The 24759-nt window shown below is 48.5% G+C and overlaps 1 protein-coding gene across 3 annotated transcripts in view; it reads left to right on the forward strand.

The window, feature by feature from the left end:
• The window catches only part of LOC132815894 (uncharacterized), a 102122-nt gene that overhangs the window by 51178 nt on the left and 26185 nt on the right, over window positions 1–24759 (forward strand). For 2 of the 3 annotated variants that reach the window (XM_060825248.1, XM_060825249.1), the window contains exons 18-25: window positions 1493–1604; window positions 4066–4292; window positions 6150–6183; window positions 7135–7254; window positions 8692–8876; window positions 9902–10119; window positions 16956–17009; window positions 17648–19684. In XM_060825248.1, coding sequence (XP_060681231.1) covers window positions 1493–1604; window positions 4066–4292; window positions 6150–6183; window positions 7135–7254; window positions 8692–8876; window positions 9902–10119; window positions 16956–17009; window positions 17648–17717 — 1020 coding nt within the window. In that variant the 3' untranslated portion in view covers window positions 17718–19684. Of the gene's footprint in view, window positions 1–1492; window positions 1605–4065; window positions 4293–6149; window positions 6184–7134; window positions 7255–8691; window positions 8877–9901; window positions 10120–16955; window positions 17010–17647; window positions 19685–24759 lie in introns of those variants that run through there. The other variant, XR_009644718.1, reaches the window with a different exon arrangement.

A 24759-nucleotide genomic window follows, 5' to 3' on the forward strand; every position in this document is an offset into this window, starting at 1 on the left:
GGGGGTCACCAGGGAGGAGGGGATGCCCTGAGGAGGGAGTCCACTGGGGAGGGTGACCCGAGGAGGGGGGTTGGGGTGAAGGGGTTTACCAGGGAGGAGGGGATGCCCCAGGAGGGAACGCAGGGATCAGAGGGAAGGGTGATCCCAGGGAGGGGGTCAGGGGGAAGGGCGATCCCCGGAATGGGGTCATGGTGGGGCCCCTAGGGAGCCAGGGCTTCATAGAAACAGGAAGAGGCCATTCGGCCCATTGAGTCTGGTCTGTGAATGAACTCCATCAACTGACCTTTGTCCCAGATCCTTTGGGGAACTATAATCAGTGATTCTCAGATTGAAAACAGACAATTTATTTCAGCCGTTCTGATTTTCAGGACAGATTTTTTACGTTCTGCCTCTATTTGTAGAGCCATTTCATTCCTGAAAGACATGACTCTAATTTTTAAGGATGTCCCAACAGTGCAATTTTTTTTTTCTCCTCTTATTGACCCTTCTGCTTGAGTTAATATTGTGATAGCCTCACCCAGTTTCTCAGGTTTACAGTCTGTGTTGCTTTAACCCCTCCTTGTTATTTCTGGGCACAGCAATCATTTTGGTGAATCCCAGCGACTCCCCTTCTCCACTCCCCACACCCCCCTCCCAAGACCAGGACCCCCACACTCCCTCCCATGGTCAGGACCCCCACACTCCCTCCCATGGCCAGGACCCCCACACTCCCTCCCATGGCCAGGACCCCCACACTCCCTCCCATAGCCAGGACCCCCACACCCCACCCATAGCCAGGACCCTCACACCCCCCTCCCAAGACCAGGACCCCCACACCCCCTCCCATAGCCAGGACCCCCACACCCCACCCATAGCCAGGACCCCCACACTCCCTCCCATAGCCAGGACCCCCACACTCCCTCCCATGGCCAGGACCCCCACACTCCCTCCCATAGCCAGGACCCCCACACTCCCTCCCATAGCCAGGACCCCCACACTCCCTCCCATAGCCAGGACCCCCACACTCCCTCCCATAGCCAGGACCCTCACACCCCCCTCCCAAGACCAGGACCCCCACACTCCCTCCCATGGTCAGGACCCCCACACTCCCTCCCATAGCCAGGACCCCCACACTCCCTCCCATAGCCAGGACCCCCACACTCCCTCCCATAGCCAGGACCCCCACACTCCCTCCCATAGCCAGGACCCCCACACTCCCTCCCAAGACCAGGACTAACACCAGATAACTGAGGCTCAGAACTGCACACTGTTGCCCAGGTCTGCTCCACCCTTGGCTTTGTACAGCTGTAGCATGTTCCCTCTCCCTTGTCCGCCCCTCTTTTCCACCATGCCTTTTAAAGCCAATTGTGCTCCTCACCGGTAACTTAATTCCAATGATTAATCAGAAATGTTTGAATGGATTGCTGATGAACACTGCCACACTGTGGTAATATTTGCTAGTACAGCACTATACTGAACTCTAATGGAGGTTGTCCTCTGGTCTTGCTTCAAGGATGCCATCTACTCTGGGCTGAAGCACATTCTGGAAGAGATCCACACGGAGCTATGTGTGCAGTTTGAGCCCATGCTGAAACCGGTGAGGATAATCGATGAAATAATCCCCAGTAAGTTGTTGTTTCCTTTAAATTCATGTATAGAACATAGAACAGTACAGCACAGAACAGACCCTTCTGCTCTCGATGTTGCGCCGACCTGTGAACTATTCTCAGCTCGTCCCCCTACACTATCCCAAAATCATCCATGTGCTTATCTAAGGATTGTTTAAATCTCCCTAATGTGGCTGAATTAAATGCATTAGCAGGTAGGGCATTCCACACCCTTACCACACTCTGCGTAACGAATCTGCCTCTGACATCTGTCTTAAATCTGTCACCCCTCAATTTGTAGTTATGCCCTCTCGTACACGATGATGTCATCATCCTAGGGAAAAGACTCTCGCTGTCTACCCTATCTAATCCTCTGACCATCTTGTATGTCTCTATCAAATCCCCTCTCCTCTGCCTTCTTTCTATTGAGAACAGACCCAAGTCTCTCAGCCTTTCCTCATAAGACCTTCCCTCCAGACCAGGCAACATCCTGGTAAATCTCCTCTTCCAATGCTTCCACATCCTTCCCGAAATATGGGGCGACCAGAACTGTACACAATATTCCAAGTATGGCCGCACTTGTGTTTTGTATAGTTGTAGCCTGATATTGCGGCTCCAGAACTCAATCCCTCTACGAATGAAACCTAACACACCATATGCCTTCTTAACAGCACTATCCACCTGGGTGGCAACTTTCAGGGATCTATGTACATGGACTCCAAGATCCATCTGCACATCCACACTACCAAGAATCTTTCCGTTGACCCAATACTCTGCCTTCCTGTTATTCTTCCCAAAGTGAATCACCTCACATTTAGCTGCATTGAACTCCATAAGGAGTTGTATGAGGACATCACTGGCAAGGTCAGCAGTTATTTCCCTGCACTCAGTCACCCTGGAATTTCGAAATGAATCACAGGAACAAGGCCTACAGCCCATCTACTCTGTGCTAGCATTTCTGCTCCACTTGATCATTCCCTCACTGCCCCCACTCCCCTCTACACCGCCCATCCCCTCCCCTCATGGACACCCCACCCCCCTCACCGCCCCTACTCCCCTCAACCCCTTCCCACACTCCCTCCATACCCCTCACCACCTCCTTCCCTCACCACGTCCCCTCCATTCACCATCCCCCTCCCCTCATTAGCCCCTCTACTTCTTGTGCCTCCCCCTCATCCACCTAATATCTCTGTTCCTTCCTCCTGTGTTTCTGTCCTGCTTTCTTTTCAATGAGTTGGAGCAGGGAATGCCACTCCTGCCTCAGGAAAGGGATTTCCTGAGTTCCCACTCAGCTTTCTTTGTGATTGTTTATATTCAGTCCCTGTGTCCTGGTCTTCCCAACCTCTGCATTATCCTGATTTCTTCTGTTTGTTTGTATCCCACTGGGAGCAGTGCTAGTCTTGGTAGGTTTTGTTTTAATCCTGTCTGGTGTCACTATTCCTCTTCCTTTACATTTGCAGGATTTCTGTCCTCCCCAGGGAGGCTGGTAGATCACAACCTGTTAGTTTTGTGAATTGAATTTATTGTCACATGTACCGAGACACAGTGAAAAGCTTTGTCTTGCGAGCAATACAGGCAGATCCCAGAGTTAAGTCGCATAGATAGTAAATAATAGGTAAACAGCGGCAAAAACCAAACACATATACAGGAGAATGTTAAGAGTTTGTGAGTCCATTCAGTATCCTAACAACAGTCAGGTAGGAACTGTTTTGAAACCGGCTGGTGTGCATGTGTTCAGGCTTCTGTAGCAGGCAGGGACTTTCACCGGGTCCTTAGTCAGGTCTCCTCATTTAACCTTCCACGGTTTGTAAAAGATTTACTCTCAAATTTGTTTTCAGTCCTCTCTCTCTCTCCTTCCTATAGTTAGCTCTGTTCTGTGGTGTATTACAAACTCTGGTCTCTCCTCCTATCTCCAGCTTTTATTTCACTCTAGGGGAAGGGTCATCCGACCTGAAACGTTAACTCTGATTTCACCTCACAGATGCTGCCAGACCTGCTGAGCTTTTCCAGCCATTTCTGATTTTGTCTCTATACATCATTGTCTTGTTTTGTGGCGAGGCTGCTGTAATTTGAATACAGCCCAAGCCCCTCTGCCCATAGCCTTGAACTCTCAAACAGGAGCAGAATACTGGGCTGGTAATTTGAAGTAATCAGAAAATGCTGGAGAAACCCAGCAGGCCAGGCAGTATCAGTGGCAAGAGAAACCGAGTTAACGCTTTCAATCTGGTATAACTTCTTCAGAACCTGAGCTGTCATTGTTTTGTTTCTCTCCTGTCTCCTGTGGTGTACCCTCTCTCAGCTCCTCCTTGTCCATGAGACTTTGAGATGTCCCAACTAGTGAAAAGCACTAAATGAGTGAGTTGTTTCCAGTTTATTGTCTCTCCCTTTGCCCTGACAACCTCGAGGTATCCTGCTCGGGGTGTGGTTCTGTTCTCTGGGTAATGATTGGCTGTTTGCAACGTATTCTTTCCTTTGGCAGGGCTGGTGAGTGTCTGTGCCCGGGTGAGTGTGTTGTGTCAGAGGTCCCACATTGATTTCACCATGCCCAAGATTGAAGACGGTGAGGAGGAGACAGGTCCCACCATGTGCCCGACGCAGCTTATCAAAGAGGAGAGCCCGTCGCTCCAGGAGCTGCCAGTGTTCCTCGGAAAAGCGAAGCTGATGAAGATCGGTCAATTCATCGCATCCCCAACCGACTCAGTCAAGGTGCCTGCAGTTCACTCTTCACCTGTCCGGAGAACGGGAATTAACCCTAACCCCTGCCATCTCCACACCCTGCAAACTGCTTCCCCCCACCCCCGTTCCCTGTGCCCTCTCTTGTTCCTTGCTCCCTCTCTCGCACCTCACCCCCTGCCAACCCCCTCGCTACCCCCGACCCTCGCTCCCCCCACAGTGTGCAGGATCAGCAGGCTGGCCATGGTAGATGTGGGGTTGCAGGGATAGGGCAGGGGCTCTGGGTGGGGTGCTCTTCACAGACTCATTGAGGGGACAGTTTCAGCGCTGGATGATTCTGCCCAGTGCTGACCCTACTCCAGCGCCATTAGAAATGGGCAATAAGTACTCAAGAAGCCAATAAAGCTCACAACCAAATAAGAACAAATAGTTTGTGGACATGATGTGAGTGCAGGGAAGGTGAGTGACCTCCCTGATCAGTCACTGATTCACCCTCAACTGGTTCACCGAACTGAACGAAAACCTGAGGTGTTTTCTGGAAGGAGTTAGGTGTCGTTCTTGGGGCTAAAAAGGGATCAAAGGGTAAGGGGCGAAAGCAGGAGCTGGACACTGAGTTGGACGTGACCATACTGAAAGGTACAGCAGGCTAAAAGGGCTGAATGGTCTCTTGTTATTTTCACTGTTTCCGTGCTATCAGAGTTACTGTGGTCCAGGAACAATGGGCCGGTGAGATGCTGGTTTGATGTGATTTATTGTCACGGGTACTGCGATACAATGAAAATCTTTGTTTACAAACAGTACAGGCAGATTAGAGTAAACAGGGACACACCGATCACAGGGTGAGAAAAAAAACACTCAGACAGAGTAAATCATACACAGGGCGTGTACTCGGCAAGATCAGCATTATTTGAAGTTAGAGAGTCCGTTCATCAGTCTAATAATGGGCAGGAGGAAGCTGTTCCTGAACCTGTTGGTGTGTGTGTTCAGGTTTCTGCACCTTCTGCCTGATGGAAGAGGGTGTAGGAGATCATTCCTGGGGTGCGATGGGTCTTTGATGGTGTTGGCAGCCTTTCCGCGGCAGTGAGCCGTGTAAATGGAGTCCATGGATGGAAGGTTGGCTTCTGTGATGGGCTGGGCTGTGCACACCACCTTCTGTAGTTTCTTACAGTTACCGTCCCAGGCCGTTACCCACCGGGACAGGATGGTGTCAATGGTGTACCTGGAGATGTTATGGACATGCTGAATTTCCTGAGCTGCCCGAGGAGGAAGAGTTGTTGTTGTACCTTCTTCACCGTCACATCCACATGGGAAGGCCAGGACGGGTTGTCAGTTCCCGTCACTCTGAGGGACTTGACCCTGTCCACCCTCTCAACCTCTGCTCCGTTGATGTAGATGGGGGTATGTCCTCCTCCTTTCTTCCTGAAGTCAATGATCAGTTCTTTAGTTTTGCCGACGGTGAGAGACGGGTAGTTCCCGTTGCACCGTCACCAAGCCCTGGATCTCCTTTCTGTATTCTGACTCATCGTCATTAGATATCCGTCCTACCGTGGTGATGTCATCAGTGAACGTGGAGGTGGTGTTTGTTTGGAATTAGGTTACACAGTTGTGGGTGTACAGGGAGTATGGTAGGGGGCTGAGGATGCATCCTTAGGGGGCTCCAATGCTGAGGATTATTGTGGGGTAGGTCCTGTTGTCTGTCTTCACTGATTGTGGTCTGTGGGTCAGAAAGCTGAGGATCCAGTTGCAGTGAATGGAGCCGAGACCAAGGTGACAGAGGTTTGAGATCAGTCTGGAGGGGATTATGGGGTTGAAGGTTGGAGCTACAGTCAGTTAGCAGGAGTTTCAATGTCAGCACCTGCTTCACCTTGACTGTGTTCTCCTCCTTTTCAGATCTCTTTGAATGCAGTCTTTCTCAGCTTTGAAGGTCAGTGTCCGAGCGGAACGGCTCAACGGGTGTTCAACTGTGGGGGCGGGTGATGGGGGGGAGAAAGAGAGGGGCTGGGGGAGCGTGACAGGTGGGAGAGAGGGGAGTAACAGGGAGGAGTAAGAGTGGGGAACAAGGATGGGTGTAACAGGGTAGGAGTGGAGAGCCAGTTGGAGAGGGAAAGGGGAGAGCAATGTTTATTCTATGAACTCTGTGTCTGTGTTCCTCTCCTCCCCCCACCCCTCCCCCCACCAACCCTCCCCACCCACCGCTCCCCCCTCTCCCCCCAACCCACCTCTCCCTGACTTCACTCTCCCTGACCTCACCCTCCCTTCTCCCCGACATTCCCCCGACCCCTCCCCTGCCCCCCCTCTCTCCCCCCGACTCCCCTCTCTCTCCCACTCCTTCTTTATCCCCCCTGAATCCCCCTCTCCCTCTGACTCCCCAACCTCCCCACGACCCCCCCTCCACAACCCCTCCATTCTCTCTCTCTCTCTCTCCCCCTCCCCGACCCCCACTCTCTGCCCGACCTCCACCCATGATCCCCTCTCTCTCCCCCGACCCGAACCCCCCCCCGACTCCCCCTGACCCCCCCATGACCCCTCCCTCTCTCCCCGACTCCCCCCTCTCCCCAATTCCTCCCGCCCCCTCTCTATTCCCCTGAGCCCCGACCTCCCTGCGACTCCCTCTCCCCCCCGACTCCCTCTCTTCTTCCCCCTCCCCCCGACCCCAGCTGTCCAGGTCAGTGAGGGGCTGGGGTTTCGAGTTGAGGATTGGTTAAGTGGGGCCAATGAGATGATGTGGCTGGAGGTGAGTGTGGGCTCCCCCCCTTGGGGTGGGGTTGAGACCCCTGGGGTGGGGTAAGGGTTAGGGGTGTGTGGGTGGGGGTGCTGATGGGAGGGGTGTTGTGTTGCTGTGAGTGTGTGTGTGTGTTTCTCTCCATCTCTCCAGTGTCTGGGTTCTCGAAGCAGATAGCGATGCGATTCCAGTCATTAGTGGCCTGTGATTACTGCCCTGCCATGCACTTCTTCATCCTGTATCCTGGGCAACCGAGGTCAGGGGTCAGTGAAGGTCAGTCATCTGATTTAACAGGCCCTTCACTGGGTATGGGGGGGTGGGGGAGACCAAGTGGTGGGGCTAGGGTTAGAGATTGGGTCTGCCAGTGATGGCGGGGCAAGGTGGGAGGGGCCGAGTGATTGGGGGTTGTGGGAGCGTCCTGTTGGGGAGGAGTGGGGGGGGGGGGGGGGGGGGGGGTGCTCTTGGAGTTGGATCGGGGGAGTGGAGGTGGTTCAGGAGGGGGTCTGGCTGCTGGGGTGTGATGGCTGGTTGAGAAGGCATGGGTGGCAGGCTGGGGGTTGTGATTAAGGGGTCCTCGGGAGTGTGGGGGACCCTCAGGGTTAGCGGCTCCAGGGGAAATGATGGGTGCTCCGCAGGGTTGGGAGTGGGGGATTCCTGCCTTCCCATCAGGTTCTCTGCTGGGTTGAACTGGTAGACAGGATGGTGATGAAGGTCTTTGGTGTCTTTCCCTTTATTAGTCAGTACATTGAGGTCATATTGCATCTGTACAGGATATTGGTTAGGCCGTTATTAGAATACTACATTCAGCTCTGATCTCTCTGCTGTAGGAAATGTTAAAGAATTAGAGTTACAATCCTTACAGTGTGGAAACAGGCCTTTCAGCCCAAGTCCACACTGACCCTCTGAAGAGTAACCCACCCAGACCCATCCCCCTAACCATTACTCTATATTTACCCCTGACTATTACACCTAACCTGCACACCCCTGAACACTACGGGCAATTTAGCATGGCCAATCCACCCTAACCTGCACATCTTTGTACTGTGGGAGGAAACCAGAGCACCCAGAGGAAACCCACCCAGACACAGGCAAAATGTGCAAACTCCACACAGACAATTGCCCGAGGATAGAATTGAACCTGGGTCCCTGGCGCTATGCGGCAGCAGTGCTAACCACTGAACTACTGTGCCACCCTCAATTTGAAAGGTTTCGGAAAAGATTCACAAGGATGTTGCCAGGGTTGGAGGATCTGAGCTATAGGGAGAGGCTGAACAGGCTGGGACTGTTTTCCCTGGAGCGTCAGAGGCTGAGGGGTGACCTTATCAAGGTTCATGAGAGGCATGGATAGGATAAATAGACAAAGTCTTTTCCTTGGGGTGGGGGAGTCCAGAACTAGAGGGCATAGGTTCAGGGTGAGAGGGGAAAGATATAAAAGAGACCTAAGGGACAACTTTTTCACGCAGAGGATGGTACGTGTATGGAATTAGCTGCCAGAGGATGTGGTGGAGGCTGGTACAATTGCAACATTTAAGAGGCATTTGGATGGGTATATAAATAGGGTTTGGAAGGATATGGGCCGGGTGCTGGCAGGTAGGACTAGATTGCGTTGGGATATCTGGTCGGCATGGACGGGTTGGACTGAAGGGTCTGTTTCCGTGCTGTACGTCTCTATGACTCTATGCCTGTGCCACCTTCCCCCCCCCACCCCAGAACGCAGCAGATGGGATGTGCTTGTGATTCTCGATGAGCAACAAACAGCCCCCGGGTTTGGGGAGTGGATGGATGCTGTTTGCAGTCAGACCGGAGGATCCACTGAGTTCAGGAAGCTGGAGCTGCATCATGGTGTGGAGCGGCTGCACTCTGTCGGAGTGACCTTCCAGGGGACGGAGATGGAGGTAATACCCGATTCCTCTGGGCACCTGAGGCTGCAGGACTGGTCAGAAGGTCATACTGAGAGAGAGCTACAGTTCTGTAGGGATGGGGGAAACGATAGAAACTTAGGATAGAGACATTAATGCAGAAAGTGAGGAGGGAGCTTTAATCTGTAAAATATCTCACTCAGCGCTGACCCTCTGACAGTGTGGCGCCCCCTCAGCGCTGACCCTCTGACAGTGTGGCGCCCCCTCAGCGCTGACCCTCCGACAGTGTGGCGCCCCCTCAGCGCTGACCCTCCGACAGTGTGGCGCCCCCTCAGTGCTGACCCTCCGACAGTGCGGCGCCCCCTCAGTGCTGACCCTCCGACAGTGTGGCGCCCTCCTCAGCGCTGACCCTCCGACAGTGCGGCGCCCCCTCAGCGCTGACCCTCTGACAGTGGGACACTCCTTCAGCACTACCCTCCGACAGTGCGGCGCTTCCTCAGGACTGACCCTCTGACAGTGCGGCACTCCCTCAACACTGACCCTCCGACAGTGTGGCGCCCCCCTCAGCGCTGACCCTCCGACAGTGCGGCGCCCCCTCAGCGCTGACCCTCTGACAGTGGGACACTCCTTCAGCACTGACCCTCCGACAGTGCGGCGCTTCCTCAGGACTGACCCTCTGACAGTGCGGCACTCCCTCAACACTGACCCTCCGACAGTGTGGCGCCCCCCTCAGCGCTGACCCTCCGACAGTGCGGCGCCCCCTCAGCGCTGACCCTCTGACTGTATACCTGACTGCTCAGAGGAATCTGTCTGGGTTATGGACTCATCGTTTCTATCTTGGGAGTTGGGTGGCGACAGAGTATCCCACTTTGAGAATGTGGAGCTCTCCTGAAGACTGCAAACCTGGGAGCTGGGGCTAGCCCTCACTTTGTTTGTCTGTGGTTCATGTTACTGTGTTCCTAAGGTAGTGTCTCCAGGCTCTTCCCGGGCTCTCTGAGGGAGGCAGCTGGTTTGGCCAGTGTACATTCACCTGTCACTCTTTCTGAATTCTCACTCCTCAGGCACCGGAGCAGAATGTGAGGACACAAACTGGACCCAGACCTGCCTTCCACTTGGCCAGTTCCTTTGTCAACGTGAGCCAGCAGAGCAGGAAGAGACAGTGGAATGATGATGTGACCGCGATCAACAGGTTTACTGTCTCTCCCAGCCTGCTGTGTCCATCTCACTGGTCAATGGCTTCACATGAAGCCCAGACTGAAACACAGCCCCCAGTATTGAAGTAAGTTCTCAATTGTCCTCCCATTGTATTTCCCTGTCCCCCTCTGTCCCCAGCTCCAGCTGCCCTGTCTAATCACAGAACTGTACCCATCGACTGATCCGAGTTCCCCAGAACATGTACAGTTAAAGATGGCACAAGAACAGGGGGACTCTGGGGGAACAGACCACAATCTGTCATAGCAATTTTTGAGAAGATTTGTAGTTCAGATTGATGGTATGTAAGTTAGCTCGCTGAGCTGGAAGGCTTGTTTTCAGACGTTTCGTCACCATGACTAGGTAACATCATCAGTGAGGCGCTGGTGCTATGTCCTACCTCTCTGTTTATAGGGTTTGGTTTCTTCCGGTAGGTGATGTCATTTCCAGTTCTTCTCTTCTAGGGAAGGTAGATGGGGTCTGCATCGATGTGTTTATTGATGGAGTTCTGGATAGAATGCCAGGCCTGTAGGAATTCTCGTGTGTGTCTTTGTTTCACCCGTCCTAGGGATGTGTGTGTTGTCCCGGTCAAAGTGGTCTCCTCCTTTGTCTATACGTGTGGGAACTAGCGAGAGTGAGTCGGGACGTTTGGTGGCTAGTTCGTGTATCCTGATGGCAGGTTTCCTGCTAGTTTGTCTGATGTAGTGTTTTATTACAGTTCTTGCAAGGTATCTTGTAAATGATGTTAGTTTTGCTGGTGGGATCTAATGGATCCTTTAGGTTTATAAGTCACTGTTTAAGTGTGTGGGTGGGTTTGTGGGTTACCATGATGCCAAGGGGTCGGAGTAGCCTGGAAGTCATTTCTGAGATGTCTTTGATGTACGGTAATGTGGCTGTAGTTATTGGTTGGGTTGTGTCTGCTTGTTTCGGTTTGTTTCTGAGGAATTGTAGATTGTGTTTATCAGGTACCTGTTTTTCTTAAAAACGTTGTTAAGGTATTTTTCTGTTGTTTGACGTTCTTAGGTGCTGCTGTTATGTAGCTTATTGAAGTAATGTCTTGATACAGCTGCATTAGTGGGTGTTGGGATGATTGCTCCTGAAGTTAAGTATTTGGTCTGTGTTTGTTTTTCTGTAGATGCTGGTTTGAAGGCAGTAGACAGGTGAAACAAAGACGCACACGAGGAATCCTACAGGCTTGGCATTCTAACCAGAACTCCAATAAACACATTAACTTAGATCCTATCTCCTTCCCTTGGGGAAAAAAAATGGAAATGATATCACCCCCTTAAGAAACCAAGCCCTATAGATAGAGAGGCGGACATACCACCAGTGACTCTTGCTGATGATATTACCTCGTCATGGTGACAAAACGGCTGAAAACAAACCTTCCAGCTCAGCGAGCTAACTTATATCCATGCAATCTGTCATGTTGCACAAGTTGCAACATCTCTTTACAAACAAATTAGCTTTCAGGACCCTACCAACTATCATGCAGTGAAAGGCCAGTCTGCCCTTTTCGGTGAATCCTTGAAAAAGTAGTCCCATATCCCAGCCTTGTTTCCATTAACCTTGCAAATTCCTCATCAAGATCTGAGAGGTCTCTCAGCACATGGCTTGCATCCCAGGATATTAAAAGGAAGTAGCCACAGACATTGTGGATGCAGTGTTCGTAATCTTCCAGGATTCTTTAGATTCTGGCAAAGTCCCAAAGGATTGGGAAATTTGGCTGTCTATAATTGGCTGGCTGAAAGAAGACAGCGAGTGGTAGTATTGGAAAGAATTCCACCTGGATTTCAGTGATCGGTGGTGTCCTGCAGGGATTTGCTTTTGGGCCTCTGCTCTTTGTTGTTTTCATAAATGACTTAGATGAAGATGTGGAAGGGTCTGTTAGTAAGTTTGCCGATGACACACATGTCAGTGATGTTATAGGTAGTGTGGAGGGCTGTTGCAGACTACAACATATTTAATAAGTATTTCGCATCATGTTTACTGTGGAAAAGGATATGGAAGATATAGAATGTAGGGGAATAGATGGTGACATCTTGAAAAATATCCATATTACAGAGGAGGAAGTGCTGGATGTCTTGAAATGCGTAAAGGTGAATAAATCCCCAGGACCTGATCAGGTGTACCCGAGAACTCTGTGCGAAGCTAGGGAAGTGATTGCTGGGCCTCTTGCTGAGATATTTGTAACATCGATAGTCACAGGTGAGGTGCAGGAAGACTGGAGGTTGGCCACCGTTTAAGAAGGGTGGTAAGGAGAAGCCAGGGAACTATAGACCAGTGAGCCTGACCTCCGTGGTGGGCAAGTTGTTGGAGAGAATCCTGAGAGACAGGATGTACATGTATTTGGAAAGGCAAGGACTGATTAGGGATAGTCAACATGGCTTTGTGTGTGGGAAATCGTGTCTCACAAACTTGATTGAGATTTTTGAAGAAGTAACAAAGAGGATTGATGAGGGCAGAGTGGTAGATGTGATCTGTATGGACTTCAGTAAGGCGTTTGACAATGGGAGACTGGTTAGCAAGCTTAGGTCTCACAGAATTCAGGGAGAACTAGCCATTTGGATACAGAACTGGCTCAAAGGTAGAAGACATGGTGGTGGTGGAGGGTTGTTTTTCAGACTGGAAGCCTGTGACCAGTGGAGTGCCACAAGGATCGGTGCTGGGCCCTCTACGTTTTGTCATTTACATAAATGATTTGGATGCGAGCATAAGAGGTACAGTGAGTAAGTTTGCAGATGACACCAAAATTGGAGGTGTAGTGGACAGCAAAGAGGGTTACCTCAGATTACAACAGGATCTGGACCAGATGGGCCAATGGGCTGAGAAATGGCAGATGGAGTTTAATTCCGATAAATGCGAGGTGCTACATTTTGGGAAAACAAATCTTAGCAGGACTTATACACTTAATGGTAAGGTCCTAGGGAGTGTTGCTGAACAAAGACCTTGGAGTGCAGGTTCATAGCTCCTTGAAAGTGGAGTCGCAGGTAGATAGGATAGTGAAGAAAGCGTTTGGTATGCTTTCCTTTATTGGTCAGAGTATTGAGTACAGGAGTTGGGAGGTCATGTTGCGGCTGTACAGGACATTGGTTAGGTCACTGTTGGAATATTGTGTGTAATTCTGGTCTCCTTCCTATCAGAAAGATGTTGTGAAACTTGAAATGGTTCAGAAAAGATTTACAAGGGTGTTGCCAGGGTTGGAGGATTTGAGCTACAGGGAGAAGCTGAACAGGCTGTGGCTGTTTTCCCTGGAGCATCGGAGGCTGAGGGGTGACCTTATAGAGGTTTACAAAATGATGAGGGACATGTAATAGGGTAAATAGGCAAAGTCTTTTCCTATAATGGGGGCATTTTCAGGATGGTAACATGAAACTAGTGGAGTGCCTCAGGAATCAGTGCTGGGGCCGCAGTTATTTATAGTCTGGAATGAGGAAAGTTGGTGGATGACCTAAATTAGGTGCAAAGGCCAGTAGTGAGGATGACAGAGTCTCTGAGGGGTATAGCTATGGACGGGCATAAACCAAGTTAACTTAGTTGCACAATCCTCTCTCAATGCCTTCTGAAAATTCAAAAATGTTGAATCCACTGCAGGGGCTAACCAGGGGACAGATATTAACTAACTGACCAGGGAACAAAGTGGATACGTATTTCAGGTGTAAGGAGTGATCCAGCCATGCAGTATGAGACTGGGAATAATTGGAGAGATCCAGCAAGGAGCTGGGGCCTTGCACGAGGAGCTCGGGCCTTGCTCTTGAGAAGGTGATGGTGAGCTGCTCCCATCAGCCAGTGCAATCCTTTAGTTCCTGGATTGTGACCCAGCGACACTGAGGGAATAGCAATATATTTCCACGTCTGGATAGTGAGTGGCTCTGAGGAGAGTGGGCAGAGCGTGGTGTTCCCATGTAGCTACTGCTGTTGAAGTTGCTGGTTTGGAAGGTGCTCTGTAAGAAGCCTGGGTCAGTTAGTTCTTATAGAAGGACTTTCAGCTGTCACAGTGTATTGATGGTGGGGGGAGTGACTATTGCAGGAGCTGACTGTGTTGGGTCCTGTCTCCAGGCTCTGTTTCCTTTGAGTGGGGTTTATTGACAGCAGTCACACAGCTCTTCCCTCTCAGTGCCACTTTCTTACCCTCTATACTTACGTGGTCATTTAATCAATGGGGGGTGGGGGGAGGAGGGGGGGGGAGGGGGAGGGGGAGGGGTCGACATGGCACAGTGGGAGGGAGTTGCTCTGAGAGTCCTCATCGTCGACTCCAGACCTCATGAGGTCTCTTGGCTTTAGGTTAAACATGGACAAGGATTACCATGAACCATCCTCCTCCTCTGATAAATCGGTACTCCCCCCATGTTGAACAACACCTAGACGAAGCATTGAGGACAGCAAGACCACAGGATGTACTTTGGGTGGGGGATCGCAGGCATATCTGAAAATCAGAGAAAGTGAGGACAGCAGATGCTGGAGAGTCCGAGTCGAAAAGTGTTGTGCTGGAAAAGCGCAGCATCCGAGGAGCAGGAAAGTCGATGCTTTGAGCATAAGCCCTTTATCAGGAATGTTGGGGGGGTGTGTGGAAGGGAGCTGAGAGATAAAGGGGGGGTTGGGGGGGTGGTAGCTGGGAAGGTGATAGGTGGGTGAAGTTTGTGATCGGGTGAGTGGAGTGTGTGGAGTGGATAGGTAGGAAGGAAGATGGACAGCTCAAGAGGGAGGTGCCGAGTTAGAGAGTGGATCTGGGATGAGGTGGGTGGGGGAAAGGGACATTTGGAAACCAATGAAGTCAATGTCGATGTCAAGTGATTGAAGGATCTTGAGGTGGAAGATGAGGTATTCTTCCTCCAGGTGTTGGGTGGCTTGCATTTGGCAATGGAGGTGGCCCAGGGCGTGCATGTCCCTGGGGCAGTGGGAGGGAGAGTTGAAATGGTCGGCCACAGGGCGATGGGGTTGTTTAGTGTGTGCATCCGTGATGGTCTGATTGTGCACACCAGTTTCTTACAGTCCTGAGCAGAGCAGTTGCCGTACCAGGCCGTTATACACACGGACACTATGCTCTCAATGGTGCATCTGTAGAAGTTGGTGAGGGTCCTTCTGGACATGGCACATTTCCTGAGCCCACGGAGGAAGAAGAGGCATTGTTGTGCCTTCTTGACCATCGCATTTATCTGGGAGGTCCAGGTCAGGTTGTGTCAATTATTGTCACTCTGAGGGACCTGACACTCTCCATCCTCTCGACTTCAGCTCAGAGATGGGGGTATGTCCTCCTCCTCTCTTTCTGAAGTCAATGATCAGTTCTTTAGCTTTGCCGACATTGAGAGAGGTTATTTCCATTGCACCGGGTCACCAAGAGAGATGTAGTCCCAGAGAAGAAGAAATGTGAGCAGTTGTTCAGACGCTCCCGGATGGGGTGGCTGTTGGAGCTTCAAGGCCAGGTCATTAAATAAAGGGATGGAATGCCTTTGTCAAGTTTTAGTTAGATTTAATGACCGACAGTGTCACTAACCTCTGGGGTGAGTTGCTAAGATATCTGTAGGATCTGTTTATTAAATGTACTTTGTGGGCTGTTTGATCATTGTTTGTTATCTACCGTTGCCTCATGTTAATTCTGGATGTTAGAATATAAGTTGTTTAGAGAGGATTTTTCTAGTAGTACAAGGCATTGGTGAGACTGCATCTGGAATACTGTTTTAGTTCCCTTACATGAGGAAGAAGGTAGTTGAGGTTCACTGGATTACTTTGAGAGATGAAAGGGGTTTCCTTATGAAGAGAGTTTGAGGGCAATACTTTTTGGAGTTTAGAACAATGATAAAATACTAAAGGGGTTTGACAAAGTAGACATTGAATGGATGTTTCCTCATACAGCACAATAGAAGAGGAAGACATAGTTTAAGGATAATAGGTAACACATTTAAATTAGATGAGGAGAAGTTATTTCACTTAAAGGGTTGTGAATCTGTGATGTGGATGCTGGGTCATTGAGCCAGTTTAAAGAGGTAGACCGAGTTTTAATGAGTAACCCAATTGAAGATTATGGAGAGCAAGCAAGAAAACGGAATTGAGGTTGAGATGAGATCAGTGGGGATTGTATTAAATGGTGGAACAGGCCTGAGGGGCTGAATGGCCTGCATATTGTGGATTGTATTGCTGTTATAGGTTTTGGTATAATTGATGATTTTGTTCACAACTGGAATCTTGTAGCTTTGCTCTCAGTATTTTGGAGGTCTCACGTTATCAACTTAAAATCAACGACCTGCTGATCTTCCACCAGATCGTAACAAATTTATTGGTCAGGTCCGATATTGAAAGCAGAGAATATTCCATCACACTCCTGACTTGTCCCTTGTAGACAGTCTGGGGAGGCTTTGGGGAGTAATGGAGGTGGATCTCCTAACCTCTGACTTTGTGTCGTAGCCACGGTCTTCATGTGGTGGGTCCAGTTGATTTTCTGGACAATGGTACTCCCCAGGGTGGTGTTAGTGTGGGATTTAGTGATAGTAACACCATTGAGTGTGAAGGGCTGCTAGTTAGATTGTCTCCTATTGGTGATGGTCACAGCCTGGCATTTGTGTGCAGTGCATGTTGCTTGCCACTTGTCAGCCCAGATCTTCTTGCATTTGGTCATGGACTGGGCACGAAGTGCTGAACACGTGGGGAGTGGCTAAAAAATTTAGGTTTTTGAGATTTCAGTTGCTAATAGCTGTCCTTTGTGCACCTCAATTCTTGTGATAATCTGTTGGATGGTTCACTGTTTTAGATGGAAGGGTGTTCAATGCTGGGGAAACCCTTCCAACCCTCCAGCAATCCTGGTATCTGCCTGAGAGGGGGGGGGGGTGTGGGAGGTGGGCTGGGCTGGGCTGGTACGCAGTGTGTCACTGTTTAAAACAACAATTATCCAGCAAATGGTTTACCTTCCCATCTTTTTCATCCTCTCAGGAGGGAGAAGGCGCAGGAGCAGGGTTCTGGCTTCTCCGAGGATTGGATTGACAGGTACGTGCTGACTGACTGTGGGCCAAGACCCATTATCCCGGAGGAATCCTGCGCTACCCTCCCTCAGGCCTCCATCCAGAGGCTCAGCTTTCAGTTTGTTTCCAGCAGGAGATCCAGAGCAATCCATAAGCAAAAGGTTTTCAAATCTTGAATCGAAAGCAAGTATCAGATTTCTGTTTTTGTAGCACCTTACAGGTCCCCAGTATCTCCCTGAATACTTCAGAAATACATTCACTGTTTGTAGGAAACTCTCCTCCACTGTGTGCACAGCGTGATGGTGATCAGAGGAATGACTATTGGTCAGGCCACAGGACAAAAATACCCTGCTCTTAAAGATAGTGGCTGAGGGATTATCACAACCACTTTAGGGCAGACAGGGTCTTATCCCTCCAACAGTGCAGCGCTGACCCTCCGACAGTGCGGCGCTCCCTCATCGTTCAGACTGTGTGGTATCACTGGACTTTTGTGATCTATTTTCTGAAGAAACTGAACCCATGAGCTACTGGGATGGAATGTGAATTGTTGACCACGCTGCTGTGGTTGTATTAATGGCAACAGTGAGCTCAGATAGGGGTCAGATTGGGTTCAGGAATTGTTGTGGATGTCTTTCCTGATTTTAATTTTGTGTCTCTCTGCAGGTCCCAACCACCTGTGTTAAAGCAGGAACGCCTGGAGAAGACCAAAAGTGTGGAGTTTGAGAATCATTGACTGGCTGACTGGGGAGCTGGGATTGATGTTCAGAACAGATGACCAGACTGCTCTCTGGTCTGACCTCTCTGTCTGCTAGTTGTCAGCTTGCTGCATATAAACCTTCTCAGACCTGTTCCTATTGCACAGCGTTCACATCCCCCAAGCTGTCAAGTTGTACCGTGCTGCTGCTGCTGTTGGCTTGAGTGATCTTCACTCTGTGTAATTCTGCTGTTATAGGCTCTCCAACATATTGTTGCCTGATCTCAGTGCCGTTCTGAGAAACTCCACAACAAACTTTTTGATGCAAATCTTTGCAGGTCTGGGATGGTTTGACCTGAGGTTGTGTGTTCATCTGAGCTCCAGTTTATATGATCGGCAGAGGCTGAATGAGACTGATTAACCCGTGGGTGGAAACCCAGCTTCCAATCATTTAAAACTGCGAGAGAAAAAAACTCCACTCCCAGTTTGGAGTTCTCTGATTTTTTTTTGTATTGATTGGTTGTTTTGAATTTGCACTTGTTAAGATGAACAGGAGGTCCTTGGAGTGAGTGAGTGTCACTTCCCTGGAGGGAGGTGGTTACAGATGTCTGCACTATTTTGTAACTTGTCTGCCTTAAGGTGATTGTAATAATCCCACAGCCACTATGTTTAAGAGCAGGATATTTTTAAAAAGAAACCCCATTGATCATTATCATGTTGCTGTGTGTGGGATTTTGCTGTGCACAAATTGGCAGGCTTGCTTCCTAAATTACAACAGAGGGATGATTTACCACTGTTCAAGCGAGGTTTATGAATTATTTCACTAATTGATGCTGCTGGTTCTGTTTTAGACTTTGTCTGTAACTGAGATGACAATGGTTGGAATTTATTGAACCAAAGATTATTTGCTGCTTTGTGCCTTTCATTTGTAGGGGGATCAAGTTTAAGAGCTGTGAGGCTATGCTGCAGCTCTGTAGAGCCCTGGTTAGATCACACTTGGAATATTATGTTCAGTTCTGGTCGCCTCATTGTAGGAAGCTTTAAAGAGGACGTAGAGATTTACCAGGATGCTGCCTGGACTGGAGGACAAATCTTAGAAGAAAGGTTGACGGAGCTAGGGCTTTTCTCATTGGTGTGAAGTAGGATGAAAGGCAACTTGATAAAGGTGTACAAGATGTTGAGAGTCATAGATGGAGTGGATAACCTTTCCCCAGTGTGGAAATGGCTATCACAAGGGGGCATAATTTTAAGGTGATTGGAGGAAGGTATAGGTCAGAGGTAGGTTCTTTACACAGTGTGGTGGGTGTGTGGAATGCACTGCCAGTGATGGTAGTAGAGTCGGAGACACTAGGGACATTTAAATGACTCTTGAATAGATACGTGGAAGCTAGATACAATGAAGGGTGTGCAGGTTAGTCTGATCTTAGCGTAGGATAAATTCCCGCCTCAGACGACTCTCTATGTGGAGTTTGCACATTCTCCCCGTTTCTGCATGGGTTTCCTCCCACAGTCCAAAGATGTGCAGGTTAGGTGAATTGGCCATGCTAAGTTGCCCGTAGTGTTAGGTGAAGGGGTAAACGTAGGGGAATGGGTCTGGGTGGGTTGCGCTTCGGTGGGTTGGTGTGGACTTGTTGGGCCGAAGTTTCCACACTAAGTAATCTAATCTAAAAGGCCGGTACAACTTCGAAAGGCCTGTACTGTTCTATTTTCTAGGTATTCCATCACACTCCTGACTTGTGCCTTGTACATTATGGACAGGCTTTCGGGAGTTGGGATGCAAGGAAACAGGATTCCTAGTCTCTGATCTATACTTGTAGCCACTATATTTAGGCACCTCCACCACTGACACTCAGGAGCAACTGTATGTAATATCTCAAAATTGTACTGCAGAAATTCACCAAAGGTCCTCAGACGGCATCTTCCAAACGTACGACCACTTCCATCTATAAACACGAGGGCAGTAGATACATGGGAACACCACCCTCTGCATGTTCACCTCCATATATTAAACACATTTAGATTAAATCTTTCATCTTTTAGAATGGGATATGCTAGTTTTGGTTATTTAATATGTAAATCCCAGAACTCCTTTTAAGTTACATTCTCAAAATAGCTTCAAATTCCCAACAAGAGGTGTCATCTCAGCTCAGACAATGCATTAAAGGTGTGAGGTTAAAGTCTAAAATAACACAACCCCAGGTTATAGTCCAACAGGTTTAATTGGAAGCACTAGCTTTCGGATGAAGAAGGAGCGGCACTTTTTAACTTTGTATACCTCAGTCCAACACCGGCATCTCCAAATCAGGTTAAAGTCTGTGTCCCAGCATTGATTCAGACTGGTTCCATTTCTAAAGTGGGACTTACGGAATCTTACATGGATTTATGCAGTTTTTGAACAAAATGAATGCAATTCTGCAAATACAAATTCACTCCACAAACTTAGGTGCGCATGTGCAGGCATGTGGGTGTGTGTGCAGGCATGTGAGTGTGAGTGCATGTGAAAGAGTGTGTGTGAGAGATGGGGTATAAGCCTGTGAGGGGGTGAGTGCAGGGGGAATGTGCATGTTCGTGCGTATGAGAGAGGGTCTGTATGAGTGTATGTAAGGTGAATTTGTATTTGCAGAATTGCATTTTATTTTTCTCAAAAACTGTATAAATCCATGTAAGATCCTGTAAGTTCCACTTTAGAAATGGAACACCTTTAATGCATTTGGGCATTCCTGAAATGTCGAATTTCCTATCCCTTGGATGCTGCCTAACCTGCTGTGCTTTAACCAGCAACACATTTTCACCTTTAATGCATTGTCTGAGCTGAGATGACACCTATTGTTGGGAAAGCTGAAGCTATGTTCAGAATGTAACTTAAAAGGAGTTCTGGGATTTACATATTAAAGAACCAAAATTAGCATATCCCATTCTAAAAGATAAAAGACTTAATCTAAATGTGTTCAATATATCATTGCAGCTCCATGACACCAACCCCTTGCTATAAATTCTGTCCTGTTCTATAACCACGTGATGGAAGAGGTAGCACCTCAAAAGTTAGTGCTTCCAAATAAACCTGGTGTTGTGTGATTTTTTAACTTTGCCCTCCCCAGTCCAACACCAGCACCTCCAAATCATTTTCTCAAGGACAACCAGGGATGGTCAATAAAATGCTGGCCCACCCAGTGACACCCATTTCCCATAAGATTAAACAAAGGTTATGGGAGGAAGAAACTGAGTCTCCACTCACATCTTGAGTAGTAGGTCTGTCAGTGTGGGACACAAAGCAACCTCAGAGAGGAGATTCTGTTCCATAGGACCCTACCTCCTATATAAAAGAAATGGGAAGAACATTGGAAACCAGAAACAAAAACTGAAATTGCTGGAAAAATTACAATTTTTGTACCTATCTTGTACAGAGGAACCTTGATGATCTGGCATTCAATCATCCAAATATCAGATTATCTGACAAGATCGCAAGGTGCAGATACAACATCGAACATTACAGCATTAAGTTCCTCAACCTTTCCTCGTAAGACCTTCCCTCCATACCAGACAACATCCTCATAAATCTCCTCAGAACCCTTTCCAAAGCTTCCACATCCTTCATATAATGCGGTGACCAGAACTGCATGCAATACTCTAAGTGCGGCTGCACCAGAGTTTTGTACAGCTGCAGCATGATCGCATGGTTCCGAAACACAATACCCCTACTAATAAAAGCTAGCAAACCATATGCCTTCTTTATAGCCCTATCAACCTGAGTGGTAACTTTGAGGGATCTATGTACGTGGACACCAAGATCTCTCCGCTCATCTACACTACCAAGAATCTTACCATTTGCCTAGTAATCTGTATTCCTGTTACTCCTTCTAAAGTGAATCACCTCTCACTTTTCTGCATTAAACTCCATTTGCCACCTCTCAGCCCTGGTCTGCAGCTTATCTATGTCCCTCTGTAACCTACAACATCCTTCAGGACTATCCACAACTGCACTGACTTTAGTGTCACCTGCAAATTTACTAACCCATCCTTCTACATCCTCATCCAGGTCATTTATGAACATGGACCCAAACCAGATCCTTGCAGTACCCCACTAGTAACTGAACTCCAAGATGAACATTTCCCATCAACTCCCACCCTTGGTCTTCTTTCAACTAGCCAATTTCTGATCCAAACTGTTTAATCTCATGCCTCTGTATTTTGTGCAGTATCCTACCATGGGGAACCTTATCACATTCCTTACTGAAATCCATATACACCACATTAACGCCTTTACCCTCACCCACCTGATTGGTCACCTTCTCAAAGAACTCAAGATTTGTGAGGCACGACCTATCTTTCACAAAACTGTGTTGATTATCCCTAATCAACTTATTCCTCTCTAAATGATTATAAATCCTATTTCTTTTAACCTTTTCCAACACTTTGCCCACAACTGAAATAAGGCTCACTGGTTACCAGGGTTGTCTCTACTCCCCTTCTTGAACAAGGGAACATTTGCTATCCTCCAGTCTTCTGGTACTATTCCTGTAGACAATAATGACATAAAGATCAAAGGCTTGGCAATCTCCCTGGCTTCCCAGATAATCCTAGGATAAATCCCATCTGGCCCAGGGGTTTTATCTATTTTCACACTTTTCAGAATTTCTAACACCACCTCCTTGCGAACCTCAATCCCATCTATTCTAATAGCCTGTTTATCAGTATTCTCAACAACATAATGTTTTTCTAGTGTGAGTACTGACTCAAAATATTCATTTAGCGCTTCCCCTATCTCCTCTGACTCCATGCACAACTTCCCATTACTGTCCTTGATTGGCCTAATCTTACTCCAGTCATTCTTTTATCCCCTATATACCTGTTGAAAGCTTTAGGGTTTTCCCCGATCCTAGCTGCCAACAACTCATGTCCCCTCCTCACTTGTCTTAGCTCTCTCTCTAGGTTTTTCCTGGCTACTTTGTAACTCAATTGCCCTAACTGAGCCTTCACATCTCATCCTAACATGTCTTCTTTCTTCCCCTCAACAAGAAATTCAACTTCCTTAGTGAACCATGGTTCCTGTGCTCGACAACTTCCTCCCTGTCTGATAGTTACATGCATATTAAGGAGACACAGAAGCTGTTCCTCAAACATGCTCCACATTTCAATTGTGCCTATGCTCTGCAGTTTCCTTTGCCATTCTATGCATCCTAAATCTTGTCTGATCGCATTGTAATTGCCAGCTGTAGCTCTTTCCCTGTGCTATATACCTATCCCTGCCCATTGCTACCATGTCTCTGAAATGGCCACAGCATCGAAATCCCAGGTATCAACCCATGCTGCGAGTTCACCCACCTTATTCCGGATGCTCCTGGCATTGAAATAAACACACTTGAAACCAATGTTTTGCTTGCTGATGCCCTCTTGCGACCCTGAAACCTTATTTCGGACCTTCCTACTTGCACTTTGGAAAAAAGATTACAGGCATGGACTATTCTCTAAACTGTGAGAAAATTCATAAAGCCAAAGTACAAAGGGATCTGGGAGTGCTAGTCCCAGATTCTCTAAAGGTTGACTTGCAGGTTGAGTCCATAGTTAAGAAGGCAAATGTAGTCATTTATCTCAAGAAAGTTGGAATGTAAAAGCAACAATGTGCTACTGAGACTTTATAAAGCTCTAGTTAGGCCCCATTTAGAATACTGTGTCCAATTCTTGGCCCCACACCTCAGGAAGGGCATACTGGCACTGGAGCATGTCCAGCAGAGATTCACATGGATGATCCCTGGAATGTTAGGCCTAACATACGATGAATGGCTGAAGATCCTGGGATTGTATTCATTAGAGTTTAGAAGGTTGAGGGGAGATCTAATAAAAACTTACAAGATAATGCATGGTTTAGAAAGGGTGGACGCTGGGAAGTTGTATCCGCTAGTTGGGGATACTAGGGCCCCAAGGCACAGCCTTAGACTTAGAGGGGTCAATTTAGAACAGAAATGAGGAGACATTTCTTCAGCCAGAGTGTGGTGGGTCTGTGGAATTCACTGCCATGGAGCTCAGTGGAGACTGGGACAGTAAATATCTTCAAGGCAGAGATTGATAAATTCTTGATCTCGCAAGGAATTAAAGGATACGGGGAGGGTGCAGCTAAGTGGCGTTGAAATGCCCATCAACCATTATTGAATGGCAGTGGACTCAATGGGCCAAATGGCCTTACTTCCACTCCTATGTCTTATGGTCTACACTCAAATACAATTTAGGTTCCCATCTCCCTGCAGAATTAGTTTAAACCTACCTGAAGAACATTAGCAAACTCTTTCTCCCCTCCCCAGAATGTTGATACCCCTCTGGTTCAGGTGAAGACCATCCTGTTTGTAGAGGTTCCCAACTACCCTAGAAAGAGCCCCAATTATTCAGGAATCCAAAACCCTCCCCTCTGCACCATCCCTGTAGTCACATGTTCAACTCCGCTCTCCCCATTCCTTGCCTCGCTAACGCATGTTATGGGTAACAAATCAGAGAAGATAACTCTATAAATTGAGCTCCCTGAATTTCTGCCTTAAATCTCCATCTCTCTTCCTACCTATGTCGTTAGTGCCTATGTGAACATAACTTGGGGCTGCTTCCCCTCCCCTGCAAGGATCCCGAAAACACAAAGACATCACGAACCCTGGCACCTGGGAGGCAATACACCAACCGTGATCCTCTCTTGTTCCCAGAGAACCTCCTATCTGTCCTCTAACTATGGAGTTCCCAATGACTAAAGCTCTGTTCCTCTTTCCCCTTCCCTTCTGAGCAACAGGGACAGACTCTGTGCCAGAGACCTGTGCCCCATTGCTTATCCCTAGTAAGTCGTTCAACCCCCCCCCCCCCCCCAAACAACAGAATCCAAAATGGTATACTTGTTGATGAGGGGAACTGCCATAATGGATCCCTGCACTGCCTGCCGGTTCCTTTTCTGACCCCTGACGGTAAGCTACCTACCTTGTTTTACCTGAGGTGTGACTACCTCCCTGTAACTCCTCTCAATAACCCCCTCCACCTCCCGAATGATCCGAAGTTCATCCAGCTTCAGCTCCCTAACGTGGTTTTCAAGGAACTAAAGTTGGGTCCACTT

The sequence above is a fragment of the Hemiscyllium ocellatum genome, chromosome 5, assembly GCF_020745735.1.
Source record: "Hemiscyllium ocellatum isolate sHemOce1 chromosome 5, sHemOce1.pat.X.cur, whole genome shotgun sequence".
In the NCBI taxonomy this organism is placed as follows: Eukaryota; Metazoa; Chordata; class Chondrichthyes; order Orectolobiformes; family Hemiscylliidae; genus Hemiscyllium; species Hemiscyllium ocellatum.